The sequence below is a fragment of the Lagenorhynchus albirostris genome, chromosome 1, assembly GCF_949774975.1.
Source record: "Lagenorhynchus albirostris chromosome 1, mLagAlb1.1, whole genome shotgun sequence".
In the NCBI taxonomy this organism is placed as follows: domain Eukaryota; kingdom Metazoa; phylum Chordata; class Mammalia; order Artiodactyla; family Delphinidae; genus Lagenorhynchus; species Lagenorhynchus albirostris.
In genome coordinates, this window is record NC_083095.1 from 164,150,644 (window position 1) to 164,175,028 (window position 24,385).

At 47.9% G+C, this 24,385-nt stretch overlaps 1 protein-coding gene and 1 long non-coding RNA gene across 5 annotated transcripts in view; one reads left to right on the forward strand and one right to left on the reverse strand.

The window, feature by feature from the left end:
* Positions 1 to 19,615, reverse strand: part of ZNF710 (zinc finger protein 710) — a 63,841-nt gene extending 44,226 nt beyond the window's left edge. The window contains exons 1-2 of one of the 4 annotated variants that reach the window (XM_060158589.1): positions 18,510 to 18,788; positions 17,413 to 17,504 (exon numbers count right to left, since the gene is read on the reverse strand). In XM_060158589.1, coding sequence (XP_060014572.1) covers positions 17,413 to 17,486 — 74 coding nt within the window. In that variant the 5' untranslated portion in view covers positions 17,487 to 17,504; positions 18,510 to 18,788. Of the gene's footprint in view, positions 1 to 17,412; positions 17,505 to 17,996; positions 18,332 to 18,509; positions 18,793 to 19,493 lie in introns of those variants that run through there. The other 3 variants (XM_060158598.1, XM_060158624.1, XM_060158604.1) reach the window with 3 other exon arrangements.
* A 188-nt stretch (positions 19,616 to 19,803) lies between these two features.
* LOC132503952 (uncharacterized) lies at positions 19,804 to 23,323 on the forward strand. Its single transcript, XR_009534677.1, has 2 exons — positions 19,804 to 20,900; positions 22,706 to 23,323. It is a non-coding gene; the product is annotated as an uncharacterized LOC132503952 (long non-coding RNA).
* The last annotated feature ends 1,062 nt before the right edge of the window (positions 23,324 to 24,385 follow it).

Below are 24,385 nucleotides of genomic sequence, written 5' to 3' on the forward strand. Positions count from 1 at the left end.
ACTTTGTCTTCAAGTTTAAATCTTGATTTTTAAAACTAATATGTATAGGTTCTTGGCAGAATTAAAATATTAACCCTTCAAGTGTCTCATGAGAAGCTCTTTTCCCCGCAACTCTCAATTGTTCTGTAGAATTTACATAGCAGTTACAATTTTTTAAAGGTAGTCAAATCTGTTGAATTTTTTGATGACTTTTTTTATTTCTCAACTTTGGAAATCAACCTCCAGCCCAAAATTTGTTATAGAGTAAATTGTACATACTGTTATGTTTACTCCTTTATATTTCTGTTTCAGTATTATCCTGGTGACTAGCATTTTAAAAGCCATGCTAAACAGTGATGGTGATAGCAGGCCTCCTTATTTTGTTACTGGTTTCAACAGGAATGCTTCTAGTGTTTCTCAGTTAATTAACATTGGCTATTGGTTTGAAATTGATATCCTTAATCAAGCTGAGAATGCAGCCTTCTATTCCTTTTTTGGTGTATTGATTAGTTAGAAATGGATGTTCGATTTTAATCAATTATCCCCCGCATATATTGGAATCAATCTGATTTTACTTCTTTAACCCATTAGCATGACGCAGTTACTATATTAAGCTTTCCTAATATTGACAATTCCCCCCCACTTGCCCCACTGGGTTATGGTGGATGACTTGTTTAACATATTATTGAATTCTATTTCCGACACAGCATTTTCATTCTTTAATATGGTCTTTTTGCCATGTTTAATATCAGGCTGATTTTGCTTTGAAGAATGAATTGGAGAGCTCTCCATCTTTTGCTAAGCCATGGAATAGCTTAACATTATCAGTATTATCAAATCTAAAACAATTACCTAGCAAAAACACTTGGCACTGGTGTCTTCTTTAGGTAGAGGGGGCAGTAGTTGATGATGATTGCAAATTTTTTCTCAATTAACAACATATACATTTTCAGAAAAGCATTCGTTTAAATGAGATTTTCAAATTTAAGCCTAGTGTGCACATATTTTTATTTTTTAAAACCTCTCTACCTATTGCAGTGTCCCCTTTCTCATTCCTATTTTTTTTTTTCTTTTCTCTCTTTTATTTTTCAAATAGATCTGCCAAAGCTTAGGCCACTTTACTGTTTGTTTAAAAACAGGATCAGCTCTTGGATATACTTGCTAATTTCACTGTATTTCTATTTTCTAATTCATTTATTTCTGCCTTTATCTTCACTTTTTATCTTTCCCATTTTCCTTAGGGGCTGTTTTTTATTCTTTTTTTCCCTCTAAGATCTCAGGCTGAATGCTTGGTTTATTTATTCTCTTTTTCTCTCTCCCCTTTTAATAATAAAAACATTTAAGGCAATGAGAATAGTGCCAGATGTCTCCCATAGGTTTGGTTATGTGGCACTCTGGTTTTCAATGCTTTCTAAATATTTGTCACTATGTTCTTTATTTCTTCCTTGACCCAACAGCAATCTAGGAGAGTTTTAAATTTTTTCAAGTGGTTAGGCTTTAGTTTTAGTATGTTTAAATTTATAATATTTTGGCAAGGTTTACTGCATGGTGATCACAGGACTCTCTGACTGGCACAACTTCTGTTTTGGGTAGACCGTGAGTTCTTACAGTTGGTTACTGGTGGCTGACAGAAATATTTGCAGAGCATATGCTCGCTTGCAAAGCCCAAGTGCTTTTGAAAAGTTTTTGCTTGCCATAATGTTATGTCAAATGAAAAAGGATATAAAGTTCAGGGTGTTTGTAACCAGTTTAAAATACAATATATTTACCTATGTGCATGGAAAAAGACTGTGAAGAAATATATAAAGGTACTAAACAGGGTTGGTAATTTCTAAGGGGTGAGATTATGGGCAGTTTTTATTTTCTTTACAATTTTCTGTATTTTCAACTTTTCTATATAGGCGTAAGATTTACTATTTTCATAATAAGATTTCTTTAAACGTTTGGTAACAGAAATGCTTGCTCTGAGTTTTGTCTTTGCAAAGCTCCCCCTGGCCAGAGAGTTAAGAAGTCACCAGGCAGAACTTGAGGGATAACTGGATTTGGACCCCAAACAGTGTCCACACCTGAAGACGGTGGCCCTGCGAGGAGCCCACAGTCACTCAGGCTGTGGAGGTCCCCCCTGCGGGAGGCTCCCCAGGGGCCCCCAGGAGCACCACCTTCGTCCCTCCATGCTCCTCATGCTAATGACCATCCCCCCATTACTGTCACGGAAGAGTTTTCCCTCAGAGGGAAAGAGTGAAATCCAACTACTGCAACTGATGCGTGCAGGCTTTTATTTCCTTTCTACCTCAACACGATCTCTGAGGCCCGCTTCCAAAATGGCATTTTCAGCCCAAGGTCAACTGCAGAGCCCGTGTGAATCCAGAGGAGCTCTGGCCCCTGGAAATGGACAAGGTGGCTGTACCCCCAGATCCTGCCACTCAGCCCAACACCAGCAGCTCTGGAGGGGGGCAGCCACGTTCCCACGAGCTGCGCGCTCCGTGTGTGGGGCAATAGACTCCAGAGACGTCCAGAAGCCTGCTCTGGGACGGAGCAGAAAACAGGGAGGGAAGCTAAGGGAGAGGCTGGGAGACCCATCGTTTCAGAAGCATTTCACAAGCGTGCGACTGGCAAAGATACCACACAGGCGCCCTGGCCCTGCGTTTATTACCTTTACTAGGAGTCATCTCACACTGGGGTCTTTCTGCTCTGTTTCTCTGTCCTCCATCCTCGCTCACCCAAGTCCTCTGCTAGAAGACAGATGCCTCGGCTGGCTTCCACTGAGCCCCAGGGAGTCTGGGGACACTCTTAGAAACTCACAGAAAAGAATCCTGACCCACAGGGAATGTATTAAGATGGCCAAGCAAAGATGGCAAGGGCCAGAGGAAGTGCAGCGACAGGCATAAAGATGCTGGCATGTGCCGAGCGCCCCAGGAGTGGCTTGTCCCTTGGGAATACGTCTTGTCTCTTTCTCGATAAACTTTCGCCCCCCACCCCTGTGGCTTCCTATATCCAGGCAGCTCTGCCCACCACCCTGGCTGTTCTGGGCAGTGACCTTCAAGTATGTCTCTGTTTCATCCTGATGCCACTTACAGGTACCAACTTCCTGCCCTCTGCTCCATGCAGTGTCTACACAGTGGAATGAATCGCCCAAATCAGAATGTAGCCATTGCCCTTTGGAAGAATGCTCTTCAGGGGAGGGGTGCTACCAGTGCATCAGCCCCCAGAACTTGCTGGGGGAGAATGGGAGTGGGCAAGTGTTTCAGCTCTAATTTTTGCCTAGAAATCAACAGGCTCTCCAGCCTGTTGACCCACCTCTGCATCTCCTGCTTTACTTTTCTGGGGTGTCTTGAGAGTTAGGTGGCAGAGAGGTTCAATGAATGGAGTGTGAACTCTGGATTCAATCATACCTGGTTCAAATCCTGCTACCATCCCTTACAGGTGCAAGGCCTTGGGAAAGTGGCTGCCTTCATGAACCTCAGTTTTCTGCCTCCAAAATGGGTCAGGGGGACTTCCCTGGTGGCGCAGTGTTAAGAATCTGCCTGCCAAACCAGGGGACATGGGTTCGATCCCTGGTCCAAGAAGATCTCACGTGCCATGGAGCAACTAAGCCCGTGCATCACAACTACTGAAGCCCACATGCCTAGAGACCATGCTCCGCAACAAGAGAAGCCACCGAAATGAGAAGCACGTGCACCGCAACAGAGAGTAGTGCCCGCTAGCTGCAACTAGAGAAAGCCCACATGCAGCAATGAAGACCCAATGTAGCCAAAAATAATTTTTTTTTTAAAATGTTAAAACGGGTCAGGAATGCTGTTTCTTACAGAGTCACTGAATTAGAAGAGTCTAGCCCAGTGTCTGGCCCAGAGCAAGTGGTCAACAAACATTGGTCCTCTTTCTCCTTCCCTTGCTGGGATTGAGGAAACCCATCCTGAAGATCTTACGCAACATTTCAGAAGACCTTCCTACATTTTCAATTCAGTCACTATGTGTTGAGAATACACCTCAGTGGAAAATTTTTACTTGGGGTTATTTCTTGGTGAGTTCTAAGAAACACGGTCAAGCACAGAAAACGTACTTTTATACATTATCTGTAAACAGCTGGTGCAGAGCAGAAATTTTAGTTGAAGTGAGAAGGAATTCAAGCAAAAGTGCTATACTTATTCCTCTGAGGGATTTCTCAACCCTCAGATCAATTTTTCCGAGGGGATTTCCCCACATGGAATAACAGCATAAGCCCCGAGTGCCCTGGCTTATGCCAGAGTGATCTGTCATGTTGTTTCTTTGCTCAGAACCCACTGGTGGCTCCCCCAGGCCTCTGGATGAAGTTCAAGTCTTTGGACACATTCCCAGATCGGCCCCTCCAGCTCCATCTTCTACCATCCCACCTCTATACCCTCCCTCCCATCCACACCAAACCACCACTGACTCTTTGAATGCGCCTGCACTTTCTGCCTTTGTATATTCTAGTCCCCCAATGGAACGCCCCTGCTTCCCTTGTCTGCTGAGACTCAGCGAAACACCACCTCCACCAGTCTTCCCTGCACTCCTCTGCACCTTCACCACGTCCAGAGAGCGAGTTTCCTGTGCTCTTGTCTGCATATCCCATATCCCTTCTGGCTGAGGGCCTGCTGGGAACAAAGACCATGCCATTCCCCTTTATATCAGAGTTTAGTAGGTGCTTGGGAAATGTTTGCTGATTGAATGAAGAAATAAAGAAATGACACAGGGAGGTTTGTAACAGAAAAGAGTTTTCAGGATGGTGTGGGGTTCTCCCCAACTTCACAGGCCTGTGGTCCACAGGTAACAATGATTACCACGTATCACACAACACAGAGCACACCTATGAAAAGTAGGCACATGAACCCATTTCGCAGGCCACGAAATCAAGGCTTGGCTGGGAAGGCTGGGACTCATCAGGGCTAGGAGATGGTGAGCCAGGATGGAAGGCCATGGCTCCTCTGATCCTGAGTCCCACAACTTGCAGTAAGGTCCTCCCCTTGCCTGTGAGCCCACTTCCACGGCAGGCGACCTTTTAGATCCATCCCTGCCTGTGGGGAGAAGAGCAGCTCTGTGTTTCTGTGATTAATGTACTTTTCGTCCTGCAGAGCCTCCTAAGGCCAAGAAAGGGCCAGGTCAGAAGTTACAGCACACACGGGAGCAAACAATCGACTATATCTCAGGCCACGCAGAGCCGAGACCCTCACTCTTGGACCCAACTCTCCCACACTGCTAAGGGTGGGGGCCACGCCGTCTCTCACAGGACACCAAAGCTGCCCATTTCTTGTGCCTTTGGTGGGTCCAACATCATTAAAAGTGGACCCTGGTTTTCTCCAAATCAATTAGTTAAGAAGCAAGGTGACGACTTTCATTGGAATCTAAGGTTACAGAATGAGGTCTGTAACATTGTGTCTCAAATGGGGGAAGGGGGTAGAGACTGAGGAATGGGGATGGGCCATTCAGGGAAGAGAGGCAGGACCTGGCAGATAAGAGATCTCATCCACCAGACAGATAACAGGGCTAAAATGACAAAGGAGCTAGAAGCCGTGCTGGCCTGTTGAGAGAAAGAAAGAGCATATTAAATTTTAAACAAAGCCCACCCCAGGGGAACCTCCAGCCTCCCTCTCCCAACCCATGCCTCCCATTTTCAGCACACTAGTCATCAAGTTCATAGAAACCGAAATGTCCCTCATCTCTAGGGGCTGGGTTTTGTGTTTTTGTTTTTCTGTAATCCAACGGGCAGCAGCTGGTACACTGTGTCTCTGGGGGATGGTGGGGAGGGAGTTTGGGACCCCCTGAGCCCCTGTGGCCTTCCCACCAGGCCTGAGAAAGGAGGGCAGGCTGGAACCAGCTTCGGCTGGGACAGCACCACCTGGACAGGGGATCGATGGGGGGCTGGGAACCAGAGCAAAGCGGGTGCAGGGAAAGAGCAGGAAGTGAAAGGTCCAGATGGTAGGCAGCAGCCTAGGTGTCACTAGGAGCCAAGAGGAGAGAAGGAACCAAGAAGCAGGGAAGGTCCTCAGAGGCCTCATCAACCAGCGTAAATAATGTGCTGGTATGGAGGAGGAAGAGAGCAGAAAAGGAGGAAGAGGCAGCTAGGAGCTGGAAAGGAAGGCCCAATTTAGCCCAAGCAAATGTTACTTCCTCAGTAATTCCGTCAAACCTCCCTCCCCCGCCAGCCCCCCACCTCCACAAAGTGATGGATGGGAATCGGGCTGCAAGGGCTGAAGGTCTGGGCAGAGACACTCCCCTGGGCAGGACCCGCGGGACAGGGTCTGAAGCCTGCACAGGAAATCTCCATGCCACCCCGACAAACACCAACCAACCTCAGTCTATGGAGTTAGGGCAGGATGTTTATTTTATAAGCATCTTCTTCAAAGAAAGACCGGCCTAAGCTCCCTGAGAGAGTCTGGAATCCTCAAAGCCAGCACTGCCCCAGGCACCCTAAGGATGGGCCCCCTGGGGTTTCCCTGGGGAGCCACAGGCCTGCCCAGGTGCCTGCAGAGGAGACAAGAAAGGCCTCCAGCCTCAGTGCTTGAGGCCCACTGCAAACAAAGGGACAAGGATGGGAGGTTCTCCTACATAGGTCAGCTGTGCCCCGGGTCTCTCAGGCCTTTCCCAGGCCGGTGCCTCTTAACCAACATGAGTGAAACAGTTGAAAAGCGGTGTCTTAAAAACGCATAATCAGCTTTTAAAAGAATAAGACTTAGTATTCACCTAAAAGGAATCAAAAATACTACACGACATTTCTGGAGGCCAATTTAACCATCTATATCCAGAGCATTTAGAATGTGTCCTTGGTCCAGTGGATTCCCTGCTAGAAATATATCCCAAGGATATAATCAAAAAATACCCAAGGATGTTCACCACAGCATTCTCTATAAGAGAGAAGAGGAAAAAACCTAAATTTAGGGGACTGCTTAAATATATGGAAGGGTATATCATATACTGAAATATTAATAATTATAGGTGGTTTTAATTTTCTTCTTTTTGCTTGTTTCTATTTCCTAAATTTTCTGCAACAATCATAAATCTCTCTGTAACAAGAAAAAAAATCAATAAAAGCTATTTTCTAAAAAACAAAAGGAACAGATCCAAGAGACTGTGCATTCGTTGGACATTCAAATCTGAACTGGATTTGAACAAAACAAAACTGGACAGAGACACTTAAAACCACCTAAGAATATTTTCAAGGACTAAGAGGTGGTTTCCAGTGAAGGGAAATTAAAATCCTCCAGAAGGCCTGAGTGAGTGCAGGAAGGGTGAGTCAGGAGCAGGGAGCCAAATCCCCAGAAGAGTCAGGACCCAACATTTCTGTCCTTAGAGTAACTGCCATGGTGGGGGAGGGGTTGGGGTAGAGGGCGGGGATGAGAACAGGCAGAGGGGCCGGAGGTGTGAAAAGACAAATGTTACTTTTGTCCCTGATCAAGGAAAGGACAATGGCCATCTCTTTAGACAGTGAATTCAAGCTCAGTGAGATTTGTTCATCTACCTGGCAACAGGGAATGAATTTTTACAACCAAGGTATAGAAGCCCCCAAACAGAGGTGTGGAAGAGAAATTCTGACAAGCTCTGTAACTGAAGCAAAAGAACTTAGCTGATGTTACACAGAAATTTTTCCAGATAATGAGCTAGAACACAAGAAGATAACGGAGTGGAACGCTCGGGAGGGCGTTAAGAGTACCAGGTGTAGCATTAACAGAAGGTGGCCTTTGCGTAAGATGACCTAGAGCCCAAGGAAGGAAAAATCCCACAGGACGTGGACTTAATTATTCAAGCATCAGGAAAACCTGAGGAGCAATGGGAGATGTCTAAATTTCTCCAGTCCTCTTTCTGATCAAAAGCTTTAAAATCTATCTCAGAGATCAAAATTCATCCATTTGGGAAACGTTTATGGGGTGCCTCCTATCCATGCACGCATTCAGCAGACAGCCAGGTGCAAACTTGCCGTGGGTGCCACTCTGTGATGTTCAAAGCACTTCCACTTCCACTGGCCTAACAAACAAAAACGGACAGCATGGGTCACTAGCATGCATCCCTCATAAAGATGCCAAGTAGCACAGTGACAGGGTGCTGGACATGCTAGCTCAGGCCCACGGATCCTGAAGACTTCCCACCCCCATGAGCATTCCTCAGCCCCAGTGGACCTTGACTCTCTCTTAAGAAATGATGACTCCAACTTGGAAAATAAATATGACACCACACATGAGGACAGCTGGTGCTGGATGATTCTGTGTCTCTTAAAGACATCAAATTCTTCCCCCAGGTGAAGCTGTATCCTATAAATTACAGCCTCGCATTATGTATGGCCAACACCTTTAGCTTTGTTCTCCGTGGAGAATTTCTCTTCAGCAAAGAGGAAGCAGTCAATACCCTACTTTGAAAACAGCACAGGTGTTTCTGTGAGACAAAAACCAAAACAAAAATCAAAAAAACACCTCTTCCTCCCTTTAATTAAAGGGATTGCACCTGTGTATAGAAAAATAGGAAAAAGTTGTTCTTCCAGAATCTTCCATGTACTAAGTACTTTCAGCCCTGAAAACGTCCCCACCGTAAAACAAAGTGAAGGCACCAGCTTACGGTACCAGCAAGTGCTCCCTTGGCACCTGGCAGCAGCTGGTACCTACCTGAGGCCAGTTCATAACGACAGTAATAAAAGTTCCCTTGAAATAGTGTTAAGGTTCAGACACTCTGATGAAAGCTGGGAACTTCAAAGATAGGACTGCAAAGCCCATCCCTAATCCTCCTCATTGTGTCTGATGCGGAGGGCTGGGTTCTGGGCTGGCTCCACCACCTACTGCCTGAGCTTTGCCCAGTAGGACTTGTGAGCCTGCCAGCCAGCTGGAGGAGGCGGGATGGAACTTTGCACTCACTCCCACAGGGGGTCGGGGGGGTTGTCCAGGCCATGGTGCACAGCCATTGGTCCTTGACCTATGAGAAGTCGGTTAAAAATAAAGGAAGGAAACAAGAAAATTCTGATCTACAGACATGAGCCCAATGATTCTGGAGTGAGAACTGGATTCAGTGCCAGGTTCCAAGGCTTTCTCCATGAACCTGGGCAAGTCATTGCAGACTTCCAGGCTTCAGTTTCTTGGTCAATAAAAATGGTAACCTCCCTAGGGGCTGCTGAGGGGAGTAACTAAAATACCCTGTATGAAAATGCAGAACAAAAGTGTGATCCCTATTCCCTTCCTCCCTCCTTCCCACCCTCCCTTCTTTCCACCCTAACCTCCTTTAAAAAAAATTTTTTTTTAATTAGGTAATATAGGGAATTTCCTGGCAGTCCAGTGATTAGGACTCCGTGCTTCCACTGCAGGGAGCACGGGTTCTGTCGGTGGTCAGGGAACTAAGATCCTGCAAGACACGCAGTATGGCCAAAAATAAATAAATAAATTAGGTAGTATATGCACAAAGTACAAAATTCAAAATGTAGAAAAAGGAACACAGTGAAAAGTCAGCATCTGCTGTGGGAAACCACTATTACCAGTCTCCTAGGTATCCTTGCAGAATGCTGCATAGCCAGGCATTCTGTCTCTTACTTTCTTACTTAAGAAAATAGCTCAGCAACCACATCGATACATAGGGAGCTTTTACATTCTTCTGTACAGCTGCATAGAGTGGCATTGCATGGTTATAGGATAATTTATTTACCAGTTCTCTAGTGATGGACATTAAGGTTGTTCCCCCCACCCCTTTTTCGCTTTTATAAGCAATGACGCAATGAACTATCTTGAAAAATGCATCATTTCACATGTATGCTCATATCTGTGAGAGGAATTCCCAGAAGTGGAGTTGCTTGTGCACTTTTAATAAATATTGTCGGGCTTCCCTGGTGGCACAGTGGTTAAAAATCCGCCTGCCAATGCAGCGGACACGGGTTTGAGCCCTGGTCTGGGAAGATCCCACATGCTGCTGAGCAACTAAACCCGTACGCCACAACTACTGAGCCTGCGCTCTAGAGCCCGTGAGCCACAACTATGGAGCCTGCACGCCTAGAGCCCGTGCTCCGCAACAAGAGAAGCCACCACAATGAGAGGCCCGCACACCACAACGAAGAGTAGCCCCCCGCTCACCGCAACTAGAGAAAGCCCGTGTACAGCAGCAAAGACCCAATGAAGTCAAAAATAAATAAAATAAATAAATTTATTAAATAAATATTGTCAAAACCCTCTTTATACAGGTTGTACCAACTTACACTCTTTCAACAGTTACAAGAGCATCTATTTCCACTGTCACTTCTCCATAGCAGAGTTAACACTTCTCTTATTACTAGTGGGGCTGAACACCTTATATGGTTAAGAACCACTTGTATTTCCTTTTCTGTGACTGGTTCTTAGCCCATTTTAAAAATTGGGTTGATAGTCTTTTTCTTGTTGATTTTCTCTTTTTAGATATTATGGAAATTAGCCCTATCTCTGATATATGTTGCAAAAATGTTTCCCCAGTTTTGAGAAGTGGAAGACTCTTTTGACTGTTTATAATAATTTTGCCTCACAGAAATTTTTTACTTGTGTAGGGTCAGATATATTAATCTTTTCTTCTATGGATTCTGGGTTTTAAGTCAAAGTTAAAAAGTATTTTCCCTGAGTTCATTTTTTACATTTAACATCTTTAATCCATCTGAAATTTATTTTGTTATAAAGTGTTCTTTTTTTAGACAGCCATCAGGTTGTCTCAAGTCACAAATTTTAAAATGCCACCTTTCTAAAATGTCACCTTTCATATTAATTTATCATTGAGTCCCTTTTCTTTCTTCTCTTCCAAATCATGCCCCTTTATCTCAGAATCACGCTCTTTCTCTCCAAGGCCCTCCCATCCCTTCATTCCATTTGTGAGTCAAGAGTTGATCCATGTTATCATGACTGACAGTCACACAAATTATGTTGAATCTCAGTATCTTAGAGCAAGTAGAGATCTCAGAAGCGTCCCTTCATTTTATAGCTAAGGTCACTCAGATCCAAAGAGGTAAACTGGACCTGTCCAAGATCACAGGGTAGCTTAGTGCTTGTGATTTTTTTTATTACTATTCAAGAAGAACAGAAATATTGATTTTGCCATAAATTCCACTCAGTCAATAGATATCTATTAAGCAACTACTCTGCCCAACAGTGAACAGGCACTGGGGCTCCAGAAATAAATGACACAGCTCTGACCTTTCAAGAAGTTCTAAAAAAAAACCAGAAGTTCTGAGTCCAGTGTGGGGTCTGAACACACACATCCACAGACAAATAGATAAGGTGAAAATGGCCAATAAATGTAGAAGGACTGGTTAATTTTGCAAGGGATGGCATGGAGAAGGCTCAGAAGATGCATAGTTTTCAGTTGGGCCTGACATGACTAGGACTTTGTCCAAATATGGAGAGAAGGCATTTGGCAATAAGGGAACAATGGGACAAAGTGGGGGGGTCTGGTGGTATATCGTCAGGAAGGAAGTACTCTGGCTTAGTGTTAGCTCTGGGCAGAGTTTTAAATGAAAAGGCTCCTCTGAGAATCTGTGGTCATTAGCCAGCCAAGTGGGTTTGGGCTCTGGTCCTCAAAACTGCAAGCTAAGAATTATAAATAAATGACCCATCTGTAGGGTCTTAAGGTGTCTGGCAGAAGGCAACACATATTCTCCCTGGAAGAATGTACTCTCATCCCATACATTAAAGAATTCTCACAGATAGAATTCTAACAAATATAAGCTCACAATAGAAAATCACAAAAAGAAATAAGCCCTCATGAGTGAGAGGGAGCAGAATCATCAAACAACAGAACTACACCTGTAAATACTTCAGATACTAGAATTATTGGATACAAAAAAAAAAAAGGTGTTTAATATGATTAAGGAAATGAGGAGTTAAAAACCCAGGTAAAGGGCTTCCCTGGTGGCGCAATGGTTGAGAGTCTGCCCGCCGATGCAGGGGATGCGGGTTCGTGCCCCGGTCCGGGAAGATCCCACATGCCGCGGAGCGGCTTGGCCCGTGAGCCATGGCCGCTGAGCCTGTGCGTCCGGAGCCTGTGCTCCGCAACGGGAGAGGCCACAACAGTGAGAGGCCCGCGTACTACAAAAAAAAAAAAAAAAAATCTCAGTGGAAGGGCTGAAGAGAAAATTAGAGATAAGTGAAGAGAGAATTAATGAGCTGGAAGACAAATAAGAAATTACCCAGAAAACACTATAAAAAACCAAAAGATTGAAAATGAAAAAGAAGTTAAGAGAGGGGGGTGTGGGATGAATTGGGAGATTGGGATTGACATACATACACTACCATATATAAAACAGATAACTAATGAGAACCTACTGTATAGCACAGGGGACTCTACTCAGTGCTCTGTGGTGACCTAAATGGGAAGGAAATCTAAAAAAGAGTGGATTTATGTATATGTATAACTGATTCACTTTGCTGTACAGCAGAAACTAACATTATAAAGCAACTATACTCCAATAAAAATTAAAAAAAAAAGAAGTTAAGATGTCAAGGAGATGTAAAGGATAGAATAAGATCTAACATATATCTAATTGGAGTTCCCAAGGAGAAACCAGAGAGAGAATGATAGAGAGATAAAAGTCAAAGAGATAAAGCATGAAAATTTTCTAGAACTGATCAAAGTCACTAATCTTTGGTTTCAGGAAGTCTAACGAATCCTTAGACAAATAAAATAAAATCCACTCCTAAATGCATTAAACTGCAAAACACACACACACATGCACACGTGTGTGAACACACACCACCACCACCACCACCACCACAACAAAACAACAACCAGAGAGAAGAAATTACCTAAGATCAATAACTGGGCTACTACCTTCTCAATATCAATAAGGAAAGTCGGAAGATAGTAGAATACCATCTTTCAATACTAAGACGAAATAACTGTCAAGCTAATGTTTTATACCCAGTAAAACAATCTCTTAACAATAAATATGAAATAAAATTTTAGCCAAACAGGAACTGAAAGTTTATGATTAAAACACCTCGACCACATGATGTTCTGATTCCAGAAGGAAAGCCTGAGATGCAGGGAGAAATATGGGTAAACAAAATGGTAACTATGTGGAAAATCAAAAGTTAACCAACCTTTCATTGCACTGCATTACTTGAAAAAAGATATGGATACCAACTAACTTTAAACCTTATGCAGTCTGCATGCATCAAAAGGACAGAAATAGAGTATGTAAGTTCCAAAGCAGTAAAGAAAAAAAAGAGTAGAGAAAAAAAAAAAAATTTGCAGGGTGAAGCCATAGACATGGACGAGAAGCAAGTAGCAAAGAACCGTGGCTGAGGCACCAAAGCACAGCCAGGAGAGGAAGGAGTGGCAGAAAAAGCAGGATTAGAGAGGCAGGAGCAGGACCCAGAGTGATGAGCCAGAACCCACGACAGGCAAGAGTATCACAACAGTACAGCTACAGAGTAGCCAGGTAAGTAGAGGCTACCAGATGTGATCAGGAGGTGGCTGGGAACCTCTGGGAGTGGAGTGGGGGTGAACCTGATGCTTCAGAGCTGGAGAGGAGACGGGGAGAGAGGAAGTAGGGATGGAAATTGTGGCCTCTTCTTTGTGAAGTCCCAGGGTGAAGAGAAGTGAAATGGGAGGGGGGCAGGGGAGAGGCAGGGCCAAAGGAGAGGGAGACAGGTGTGTCGGTAGCTGTAGCGGGGAACTGGGGCACAGGAGGATGTCCAGTGCTCAGTCGTAGGCAGGCAGCCCGGGCAGGACATGGGAATAAGGGTTGATGGTGGGCATGAGGCCCAGGTGAGCAGGCAGAGGTATCCCAGCTTGGGGCAGGGGTGGGCGGGGTTGCTTCAAGTAGGGCTGTGCAGTGGGGGGCCTGGAAGGATTCAGAATTTCAGAGGTGACCTGCTTCCAGGTAATGGCGAGTCCACAGTGGTTCTGTGGCTAGCAAATGGATGGGAGGTTGAGACTGTGGGCCTAGGGACCCCAGGATTGGACATCACAGGGTGGGGTTAACCAACCAGCACCGCCAGCCTCCAAAGGGTCCCTAATTCTTACTGAGAGGCCCGCTCAGGCGTGGTCCTTGTGGGGACATTCTGGCGTGGTGCATAAAGCAACTATTAAAGTTTGTACAATTTTTTTTTACCAAAACCATGCAGGACAACCTTCCCAATCCAGAAGACAAACAACACATAACCAAGAGTCATCACAGAAGTTCTAGTCTCCCATGTAAATCTGCAAGGTGGACATTCCTGCTTTCTGTAGTGATCATTCTTACCTGATTTTGATTCTCTGTTTATTATACCCTGGGGGGCAGGGAAGGAAGAAAGGGAAGGCAGTTGGGCCACAATGTGATCCCTTATTCTCAACTTCCAACTGCACTGAAAATCCTCACATTTCCAACAGTTCTCTCGGTACTCCCAAAATATACACATGATAGAGCATATGTATTTAATATCAGAAACTCCTTTCTGATGATGGTTGTAGAAGACAGAACCAAAACCCCTCTAGAGATCAACCCACTTTTAATAGTCTCTTTACTCCATTTACAAATATATAGATGATAAAGATAATACATACTGGTAAATATTCAAATGGCACAGAAATGCGTAAGAGAGATGACAAAAGGCCTCTGTACTTGGGGTAAGGCACTAGGGGTGGCAGAAGGGTCAGGTCTGTGAGCTCCTCTTTAGTGCTTACTGAAGTCAGACCAGAGCATGGACTAGTAGCATATGCTGGCCCCCACCAGGGGGAGGCGCCGTAGAGGTGGATGCTGTGTAAGCCCAGGTCCTTTCCCTCAGTAAAGCTTGGAGACAGCACACACCAGCAAAAGCCAAAGATCTGAGAAGCCAGAAGGAACTTGTGGGATGATCTAATTCCCTCGTTATTACTCTTCCAAGTCATTCCAAGTTGGGTGACTTGCCTGAGTCACCCAACTCATTCGCAGCAAAGCTGTGAACCTCCCAGTTCGGTACTTTGATTCCATCAGTATTTCTTAGACTTTACCACGCACGGGAATCTTGTTAAGATGCAGATTCAGCAGGTCTGGGGTAGGCCCGAGATCTTGCATTTCTAACAAGCTCTCAGGTGATGCTGATGCTGCTGGTGCATGGACCACATACAGAGTAGCAAGAGTTTACATCAAGGCTAATGGACTATCCCACCTGGTTAAAGCCTCTTCACCCACCCTTTGCGTGGCTGTTTAAATGACCTTTCTTCCGGAAAGCCTCCCTTCCCCCATCCTCCCTGATTATCAGCTCCCATGGTCTCTGTACTTTTTCCTTTGAAGCATTTATAACAACTGTAATTAAAGAGTATTTGTTTAATTATTAGTTTAATGTCTGTCTCCCAGGGAGACTGCAAGCTCCACGAGGACCGGACCAGCAGACTGTCGATAAAAGGGCAGCTGTTGTGGGCTGGAGCAGCCTGGACCAGCATCCTTGGAGGAGGAAGGGAAGGCTTGTACTGGTGGGAAACACCTTCTAGAGGCCTCATGGCCAAGGGTGACACTTCTGCCGTTAAAATTCCCACCAGTTTCAAATACATGCCGACTAAAATGTAACTTGAAAAGCAACCTTTAAAAAACAAAAAGTCTCCTAAATCTTTATCAAAGATGTACTGAACAAATATATGTGGTAAATAAAAATAAATTTGAATAGTGGGATAAATTTAAAAAAAAAGTCTTTATCAAGTGCAAAACAGTCCCAATCTGGTACTAGCCACTCTGCCTGGGGAATAATTAGGTCCCCAGTAAATATTCCCTTACAGTCCTCAGACACTGTGAGGGCCTTGGCAAAAGAAGCAGAGGGCCTGCTCCCTGACCAGCCTCATTCTGTTGCAGACCAATTTCTTTTCCAATTTTTCTGCTGCCATCCTTTCTAGCAACCCCAAAGCTCTGAATGCCCAGCTCCTTGGAGTGGGCAGAGATATCTGAACTCATCATCATTCTAGGGTAGCCAAGTTTGAAGTCAGTCTGCCTGGGTTCAGACACCAGCAGTTCTGTGCCCTTGTATGTAACTAATTTCTCTGTGCTCCAGTTTCCGAATCTGCCAGATGGGAATAACAATGCAGTAACTAGCACCTGTGAGGACTAAGGGAGATGATACACATAAATCACTTACACAAGCCTGGCCCAAGATCTACGATTATTATTATCCTCCCCATATCCGGTCCAATTCAAGATCTCTCTATTGTTTCACACAAGTCTCCACCCAGTGGCTCCACCTCATTCAAAATTTACTCTTCCCAGCCCCTCCTGCCTTACCTGTCTGGAGCTTGTTCGAAGCAATGACTCACTGCAAAACTCTGCAGCTCCCATCAATCACCTCCCTGTCTCTGCCTCTGTGTGTCATTTGTGGGTCCCCGCTGGGAGGGAAATCTTTTTCCTCATGTCCAGTACCTTTATTCAACAAGTATTTATCGAGGGCCCACTATGCGCCAGGTCCTGTTCTAGGCACAAGGGCTTAGCAATGAACAAAGAAAGACCTCTATCCTCATGAACTGAAAGTAGTAAGAGATCTAACCCACGAATAGAGATCAGTTCGGGTCTCTGGCCCTTCCTTACGTCCCCATTCTTTTCCCTGACCAAGCCTAAATAAATCACACACAAGTACAAAGCATGAAGAAAACATTCCAGATCAAAAAATGCTCAGTGTGACTTGGGCACATCCCGATGACTAAACTGCTGCCCCGTTAAACTGGTAGACGTTGAAGAAGTACGCATTATAACAGCCAGAAACACCCGGTTTCCCCAAGTAGTCACACCAGCCGTCAAATCCTCCAGAACAGTATGTGTAACACAACTAGAAAATAAGGTCCTTCATTTACTTATCTCATGAGGGTAGGATAAGCCCACGTTTTCATGTTCTCACAGCCACATTCTTCAGATGAAGCCTGATTCGGGTTCCCCAGCAGGAATACAGGCAGCAGCCTTGTGTTAACAGCACTGGAAATGGACTCTGAAAGCCCAGGTTTCAGTGCTGGCTCTGTCGCTTACTGTGTGATTTCAGGCATGGAGCTTTTCTCATGCCTCACTTTCTTCAGACAACCTCTAAGGTCCTCTTCCAGTTTTGCAGTCTAAGGGCTGGGATCAACCACCATTAACATGAGACACAGCAGATTCACAGATTCCTTAATTCAACAAAATGAGCCCCTGCCCTCAGATCCAGGGGGTGAGCAAGCCGATGAGGAGCCTGTGGACAGCATCCTGAGATGCACCCGACTACTCCTTTACTTATTTACTCCCATCTAACTTCAAACCTGAGCTTTCCAAGCACAACTCTGATAGAAATATCCCTGGGCCACAAGGCAAACCCAAAACAGAAGGCATGCAAAATCTCCGGTGGGCCCATTAGTCTCCCTTCCTCCAACTCAAAAAACCATTCCAGACCATGTCCATCTCCTTGTCTCTAGACAGGGAGCCTAAAATTAGTCTCCCTGGTAGAAAATGCCTCGTTAGAACGGAAGTGACCCAAGTGTAGAACAAATGGCCCGCTGGCCACACACCACAGGACAAGGACTCACCCGGGAATCCGCTCTGAGAAGAAGAGTGAACCTCTGCTCCCACTGCAACTCACTGCATCTGCCTCCATGGGCATACAGGCAACCAGGTGAGCCTGGAGGAAAGAAAAATGTGACCCAAATGGCCAACTCCCCCTACCCTAAAGAAAGCAGCCCTACCCCCACTGCCCTCATGCAAGAAAGCCGGGTCCTGCAGGTTAGTGGAGCACTAGTGCGGCTAGAACTACAGGTGACCAATTAGAGGTCCTGTTCCCAGACTGGCAGGTGCCTGGCACAGAGCGACGCGAGGTTCGAGGGCCAGCTGACAAAACCACCATGAGAGCTCTAGAAAATAACATTCGCTTTAAAACAAACAAGAAAGGGACAGCCATACTAAGTCTCAAAAATCAAAACCAGACAGGCCCATGGCTTTGATCACAAACACTAAGAATACATTTTCTAAAGTCTAAAGACAATTAGGGGTGGTTTATTTCCCCTCCCCCACCTGGCCTGGCGGGTCCTTTGAAGGCCCCTGGTGAGGGCAAAACAGGGATGCAGGCTCCAGGCCCTCTACTTGGCAGAAATGAACTTTGACTGTTTTTACTTACACGTGTACAAAGGCAGGACTGAAAGAGCAGCTTCAAAGTTGGCTGGGTGACCCCCAAGGTTCAAAGTCCCTCTCCGCACACCTATGTGGGAATCTTGTGAGTTTCCCAGGCGCCCACCGGAACTGGTTATGTCCCCTCCAGGTCTACACCTGCTGGGAGTTTCCATTTTGCACAGAAATAAAGGCGCTCTGGGTGCCCTTAGCAGTTAGCGCGCTCGGTCCGCTGTTCTAGGGTGGGCCACCAGGACAGTGCCTCACTGGACCGCTCAGACCGGGAAGGACCAGCACCTCGTAGTGACCCTGTAAAGACGCACCGGGCTGCGGCTACGCCTTGCCCGAACCATCGCAGAGCTCAGAGATACATTAATGATCGTTTTGGGTTAGTTAAAACCTACGCAAGCACCTCCCTGGCCTCTTAAATCTTCCCAAACTACTGCTCAGACTGGAGGGAAGCAGTTGCAGCCACCATAAAAGTCATCTTAAAAGGCAAGTTGGAAAAAAAACCGATACGCACTAGTTAGCAAGTCCGCGGTTAGGGGGGCGGTGGCACGAGGGCCGGATCTGTGGGCTCTGCACGCTGGCGGGGGCTGTCCCGTTGGTCCCCGAGTCCCCGCGCCCACCTGGCAGCCTCGGGGCCACTAATCTGATGCCGGCGATCACACCCCACAGCTCTGTCCAATTAGGAAAATGACCGCGAGGAGACGGAGAGAGTGGGCGACAAGGAAGGGGAACTGAGACTGAGGAGGCTAAGGACAGGCCGTGGAGACCCAGCCGGCCGGCGAGCGCCTTCAACAGGTCCCCGCCCCGGAGAGCGGGGCGTGCGGCGGCCTGCTGCCCCGGGGGCGCCCACGACACCCCGGCGGCGCGCCCAGCCCTCCCCCACCCCGGACGGCGGGGACGCGCAGCAACCCCACCCGCCAGGAGAATAAAGTTTGTGGGCAGCGGCGGGGCGGGGCGGCGCGGCGAGGGGGTGAAACTTTGAGTCCCCGGCGGGCGGCGGGGGGAGAGTACTAGGCGCCGGGATACCCACGTGCGGGCCCGCGAGCCGCCGCCGCCGCCTCCGGGCCTCCCGCCCCGCCGCCGCCGCCGCGCTTTCCTTTCATTTTTGCTTCTCTCTCTCTCTCTCTCTCTCTCCCCTCCCTTTCTCTCTCTCTCATTCGCGCTCTCTCCTCGCTCTCGCCCTCTTTCGCTCGCTCGCTCCCTCCTTCCCTTCCCCCTCCCCCCCACCCACCCCCCCCCCCCCCGCCGCCAGACGCCATCTCTCCCTCTTTCCCCGGCTCTCCATGTCTCCCTCCAGCTCTCCGGCATGAGGGAATGTGGAAGTGAAAGGAAAAGACGACATGTTTGCGGCGCGGGCCTGCGCGCGGCCGTCCCCGGGGAGAGGCGGGGGGCGGGTCGGCCGCGGCCGCAGTGACCCACCCCCGCGCCCCCCGCGCCCCCGCCGGCGCGCCGCCCGGGGCTGCGGGGTCGGGGGCCCGGGGCCGCGCGGGACACTCACCCTGGGTCCGGGCGCGGCTCCTACGCTGGGGCCCGTGGCGGGCCGGGGCCGGGGCCGGGGGCTCCTGGCTGCCCACCGCCCGGGCTGCTGCTGCGCGCCCGCCGCCCGCCTCCACGCGCGCCCGCCGCCTGCTCGTGCCGCCCTCCCTCCGGCTCCTCTCTTTCTCTCTCTCTCTCTCTCTCTCTCTCTCTCTCTCTCTCTCTCTCTCTCCCTCTCTCTCTCTCTCTCTCTCTCTCTCTCCCCCCCTCTCTCTCCCCCTCTCCCTCTCCTCTCTCTCTCTCTCTCTCTCTCTCTCTCTCTCGCTCGCTCTCTCTCCCTCCCTGGAAGAAGGGAATGAGGCAGGGCTGACGTGAAGGGATGCAAAACAGCTCCTCCTAACCCAGCTCGCGGAGGAAGAGAGACAGAAAAGCAGCCCTTTTATCTCTCTTTTGTTTTCTCACTTCCTTCCACCCCCCAGCACCCCCCTCTTGTCAGCCCAAGTTTTCTTTTCTCTTTCTACCGCAGAGAGGATTTTTCTTCCTTTCTTTCTCTTTCTTTCGGTTCAACTCCCACTCAAATTGAAAGCCTGGAGGGTTTTCTCTCTCTCTCTCTCTTTTTTTCTTCCCTCTTTTCTTCCTTCTTCCTCCTTTCTTATTTCTCTAAAAGGGTTTTGTTTGCTGTGGGAGTTTCGTTTGAAAATCAAGTCACGCCTTTTTTCCTCCTTTTCTTTCTCTCTCTTTTTTTCTCCTCAGCAGAAAAGGGGAACAAAGATTAACTGAAGCGGGAGAGAGGGGGAGCATCAGAACCTCGCATGGAAATGGGGGGCCCGGTCCTGCCCGGCACAAAGGGGGCGAGCTTCCCCCACCGTGGGAAGCTTGGGGCGTCCTCCCGAGAGAAGAGTCGGCGGGGCTGGGGGGCGGGGGACGCGGGTTCCTTCCGAAGTGCGGGCGAGGGCCGCGGAGCCCGCCCCTCCCCAGGCAGAGGTGGAAGGCTGGGTGTGTTCTTCACTTATGTATTTTTAAAGTAGGCAGATGGGCGTGGAACAAACATCCCCGCGGAGCACTAAACTATAAGAAGCCTTTAAACAGCTGTTTGCAGAGCCCTGGACGTCCAGACTCGAGGGAGCGGTGCGGACTGCGAGCGCCAGGGCCCGGGTGGGGAAGGGGCTCCAAGGAGCCGCTGGGATCGGCCCCTCGTGGGCTCGCCAATCCCACGGCCCGGGCCTTCGCCCAGGGCGCACTGCTGGGGGGCGCCGAGGCGTGGCCGTTGGCAGCGCGGGGGTCAAGCCCCTGGCGCCTTCCTACAGGGCCTCGGGGCTTGGCACAGCCTTGCCCTTCCCCGGCTTCCGAGCCGACCCTCGGCATCTAACCTCCAGCCGCTTCTCCACTCCGAGCCCTCGGACAGGACGCGGTAGAGCCTCCCCGAAGGGTCAGTTATTCATGGGGCGCCTGGGCGTGTTCCCAAGACCTGCTCTGCCTTCTGCTTCTCCAGAGATGGGGGGAGAAAACAGGGGGAAAGTTCCCAGAGCAAAGTTGGCCACATTTCTCTTTTGCCCAAGGAAGTATTGAGCACCTGCTGGATGCCCGGCACTTGGACTGGGGCTACTGCCAGGGGCTGGGGAGAAACGTGAGTCTTCATGGGCCCTGAGAGTTTCCACAGGAAACAATGCCAGAGGAGACTGCAGCTCAGGACCAGGTCATCGAGAGGAAGGAAAGCCTGGATCCTCTCCCCTCCCTCCTCTCTTCCTTCCCCTTCTCTTCCTTCCTCCCGGCTGCGTCTCCTTGGCTCCACCCCTTCTCCTCATCAATTCCTCCCACACTTCCCTGCTCTCCCTGGCTTTTCACTGGAGGGTCCCTTCTCCCAGCTAGGAGCAGATGCTGAGCCTCATTGTCTCTCCCCCTCAGTGACTGCTGCCTCCCGGGGACAGGACCTGCCACTCTTCACCCCTCCCCCCAGCCCGCAGGCCTGGGCCTTTACAAACTGGATCCCCAAGGTCACTGACCCTCACCCCACTCTAAACCAGCTCCTGGTGTTGTGAGCAATGACTCCAGTCACTCAGAACATGATTTGTTTCTGACTGGGAGTGAGAAAACAGTAGCTTGGTACTTGCTTTAGCAAGGAGGACACCATGATTTTAATGTCAGTGCACTGAGCCCTGGATGACCCCAGAGCATCCCCCCGACTTTGCCCTCTTAGTGGGATATACAGGGAGCTACATTTCTGTCATCTTAGATCCTGTTTAGTGCACCTAAGGTATACCCTCCAAATAAAGCAAAACAGCTCTGACAGTCCAGCATTCACGTAACAAATGCTTACCGAGTACCTACTCTGCCAGCTCCTATGCTTGGGTGCTAAGGACCTAACAACCAATGGCACACGCGGTCCTCACTTAGGCTTTGCAGACTGGCAGGGGAAGAAACAAGAAGACAGGCAACCACAGTGCCACATGTTACATGTTAAGGATGAAACAAGGAAGCACCTAAAAAAAGGGTGCTTGGACTAGGGTGGTCAGGGATGGCTTTTCCTGGAGGAGGTTACATCTAGATGCGTAGGCCTGTGCCAGGTAAACTCATAGGAAGGCACAGCCTGTCCAAAGTCCCCAAGGGAAGAGAGCACATTCTTGCAGTTTCTTGGAACCTCCACAAGTATTTGCTGCAGTGGGGAGTACAGTGGGGGAGTGGGGACACTTTGGTGTCAGGGCACAAGGCGGGGCAGGGGAGAGTGGGGAGTGTGTCAGGCAATAAGTAAGGGAGGGGGCCGGATATCAGGGGACTCTTCAGATTTTAGCCTCTCCCACTTGCTAACTTCATGAACTTGGGTGATTATAGTTTCCTTCCTTATAAGATAGGGGTAAGAAGACCAGTGGGCTGCAGAGACAGCATCTTATGTTTAAGCTCCCAGGCTTATTTGCTGCATATCCCTGGGCCAGTTGACCTCTCTGAATATAAGTTTTCTCATCTGTGAAATGGGGTGAAAACACTTGACTCACAGGGTTTCTGCAAGGCTTAAAAGGCTTAAGACATGCCTAGCTCAGTGTCTGGCACATAAGCTCCAATACATGGTAGCTTTTATTCATTGTTATTATAGATCAAGGAGTGACAGGGAGGTGCCCTTACAACCCAGAAATGAGATTTATGTTCTGGGTTGAAACTAGAGTGAGTCACCATGCCCGAAATGCAATGAACTGGCTGTGGAGGAAGCATTCCTTCAGAGGATACCCTGTGTGCCCACAGGTGGCTGGGATTGGGGAATACCTACGTCTGACCAAGACGGCCAGTGTGTCGTCTCAGGAACAGGACCGGAATGTGAAGACTGTGGTTACCAAGGCCTGGCCTGATCAGTGGAGGTGTAGCTTGCCTGAAGAGCAAATAGGAACCAGAAGAGAGTCAGCCTCGTAAAATCCTGGAGGGCCCCTTGGAGCAGGCGCCTGGCTGTGTTTGCTCAGTGGAGAGAAGTAGACACAGAAGTTCACACTGGGGAGGAGAGAGGGGGAGAAAGAGACTTTTGACTCTTCCAGAGCCTGAATTAAATCTCTCAAAACCTCTTAGTCCTTTGCTTGGGTTCCTCATTCTCCAAGCAACCTGCAGATGAACTTGGCACCAACAAAATGCCCCCTGGGTCCAGACAGACACCAGGGTTCCAGTTCCTGCGCTGTAAACCTTTTACGCTTCTATTATTTCTTTATGACGCAAGTTCATTGTGAGAGAATTTGATAACCAGCTAAGCAAAACTGAAAGAGAACTCCAGTAGAGACATTATATTTTTGTGTGTGTCCTTGAATGTTTTATATCCACATATCTACATGTAAAATGCACATAGTAATAAAACTATGCAAAGTGAATATTGTTAAATGAATGACTATACATGTAAATATATTAACAAAATTTACAAAAACGACGTAACGCTATTCCTACTGAATGGCAACCACTTTTACCCCGTAATATGTCACAAATAGCTTTCCCTGTTTGTAAACATCCATATTATCATTCCTAACAAATACTATTATTCCATGGTATGCATTTATCTTACCTGTTTAAACAAATTGCTGGACTTGTGGGATATTTCCAGTTTTTCACTTTTATGGACCCACTATGATAGACATACTGTACAGTCACCTTTGTGCCAGGTAAATATCATATTCTTCCCCCCGGCCGTGCTGCATGGCATGCAGGATTTTAGTTCCCCGACCAGGGATCAAACCTGTGCCCCTTGCAGTGGAAGGGCGGAGTCTTAACCACTGGATTGCCAGTGAATTCCCAATGTCATATTCTGATCATCATTTTACAGCTGAGGAGACTGAGGCACAGCAAAGTTTAAAAGTTTTCCAAGGTCGTAGCTACTGAGTGACTGAGCCAGAATTTGCAGCCAGAGTTTCCAGTTGGGAGTTCCTTTCAGCATCTCTGTTTTCTCCTTTTCTTTAGTGTATCCCCTCCTCATACCTCCCTGTTTTCTCTCCCAGATCACCTCCCTGTGAGAACCAGTCTAGGCAGGTGACCCACTGCCTTCTCTGACACCTGAGTAACTTCAGTAATGTCCATCTCCTGGGGTTGTTGGGAGGAATGAAAGCAGGTGATAAATGACATGTAATGCATGATACTGTATTTGGGAAATTGTGAAGCCTGTGCGAATGAATGTTAGGAGGTACTAGCAAGGGCCTAAGCTCACAGTCAGATGCCACCACCTTTAGCCAAATCCCCTGACCTCCTCAAACCCAGGAAGGAAGCCTCCAGATTCACACTAGAGAGAAAGAAATCAACTGTTCCAACGACGCAGAAGCAATAAAGGAGGCGTCCCCCGGGCATTTCAGGAGCCCCACAGTTGCTCCCCACCCCCACCCCAGCCCCACAGCTGGAACGGGAGGGAAGATTTGTTAGTCTAAGGTTTATTCATGCTTATGATTTCCCTGAGGGAGG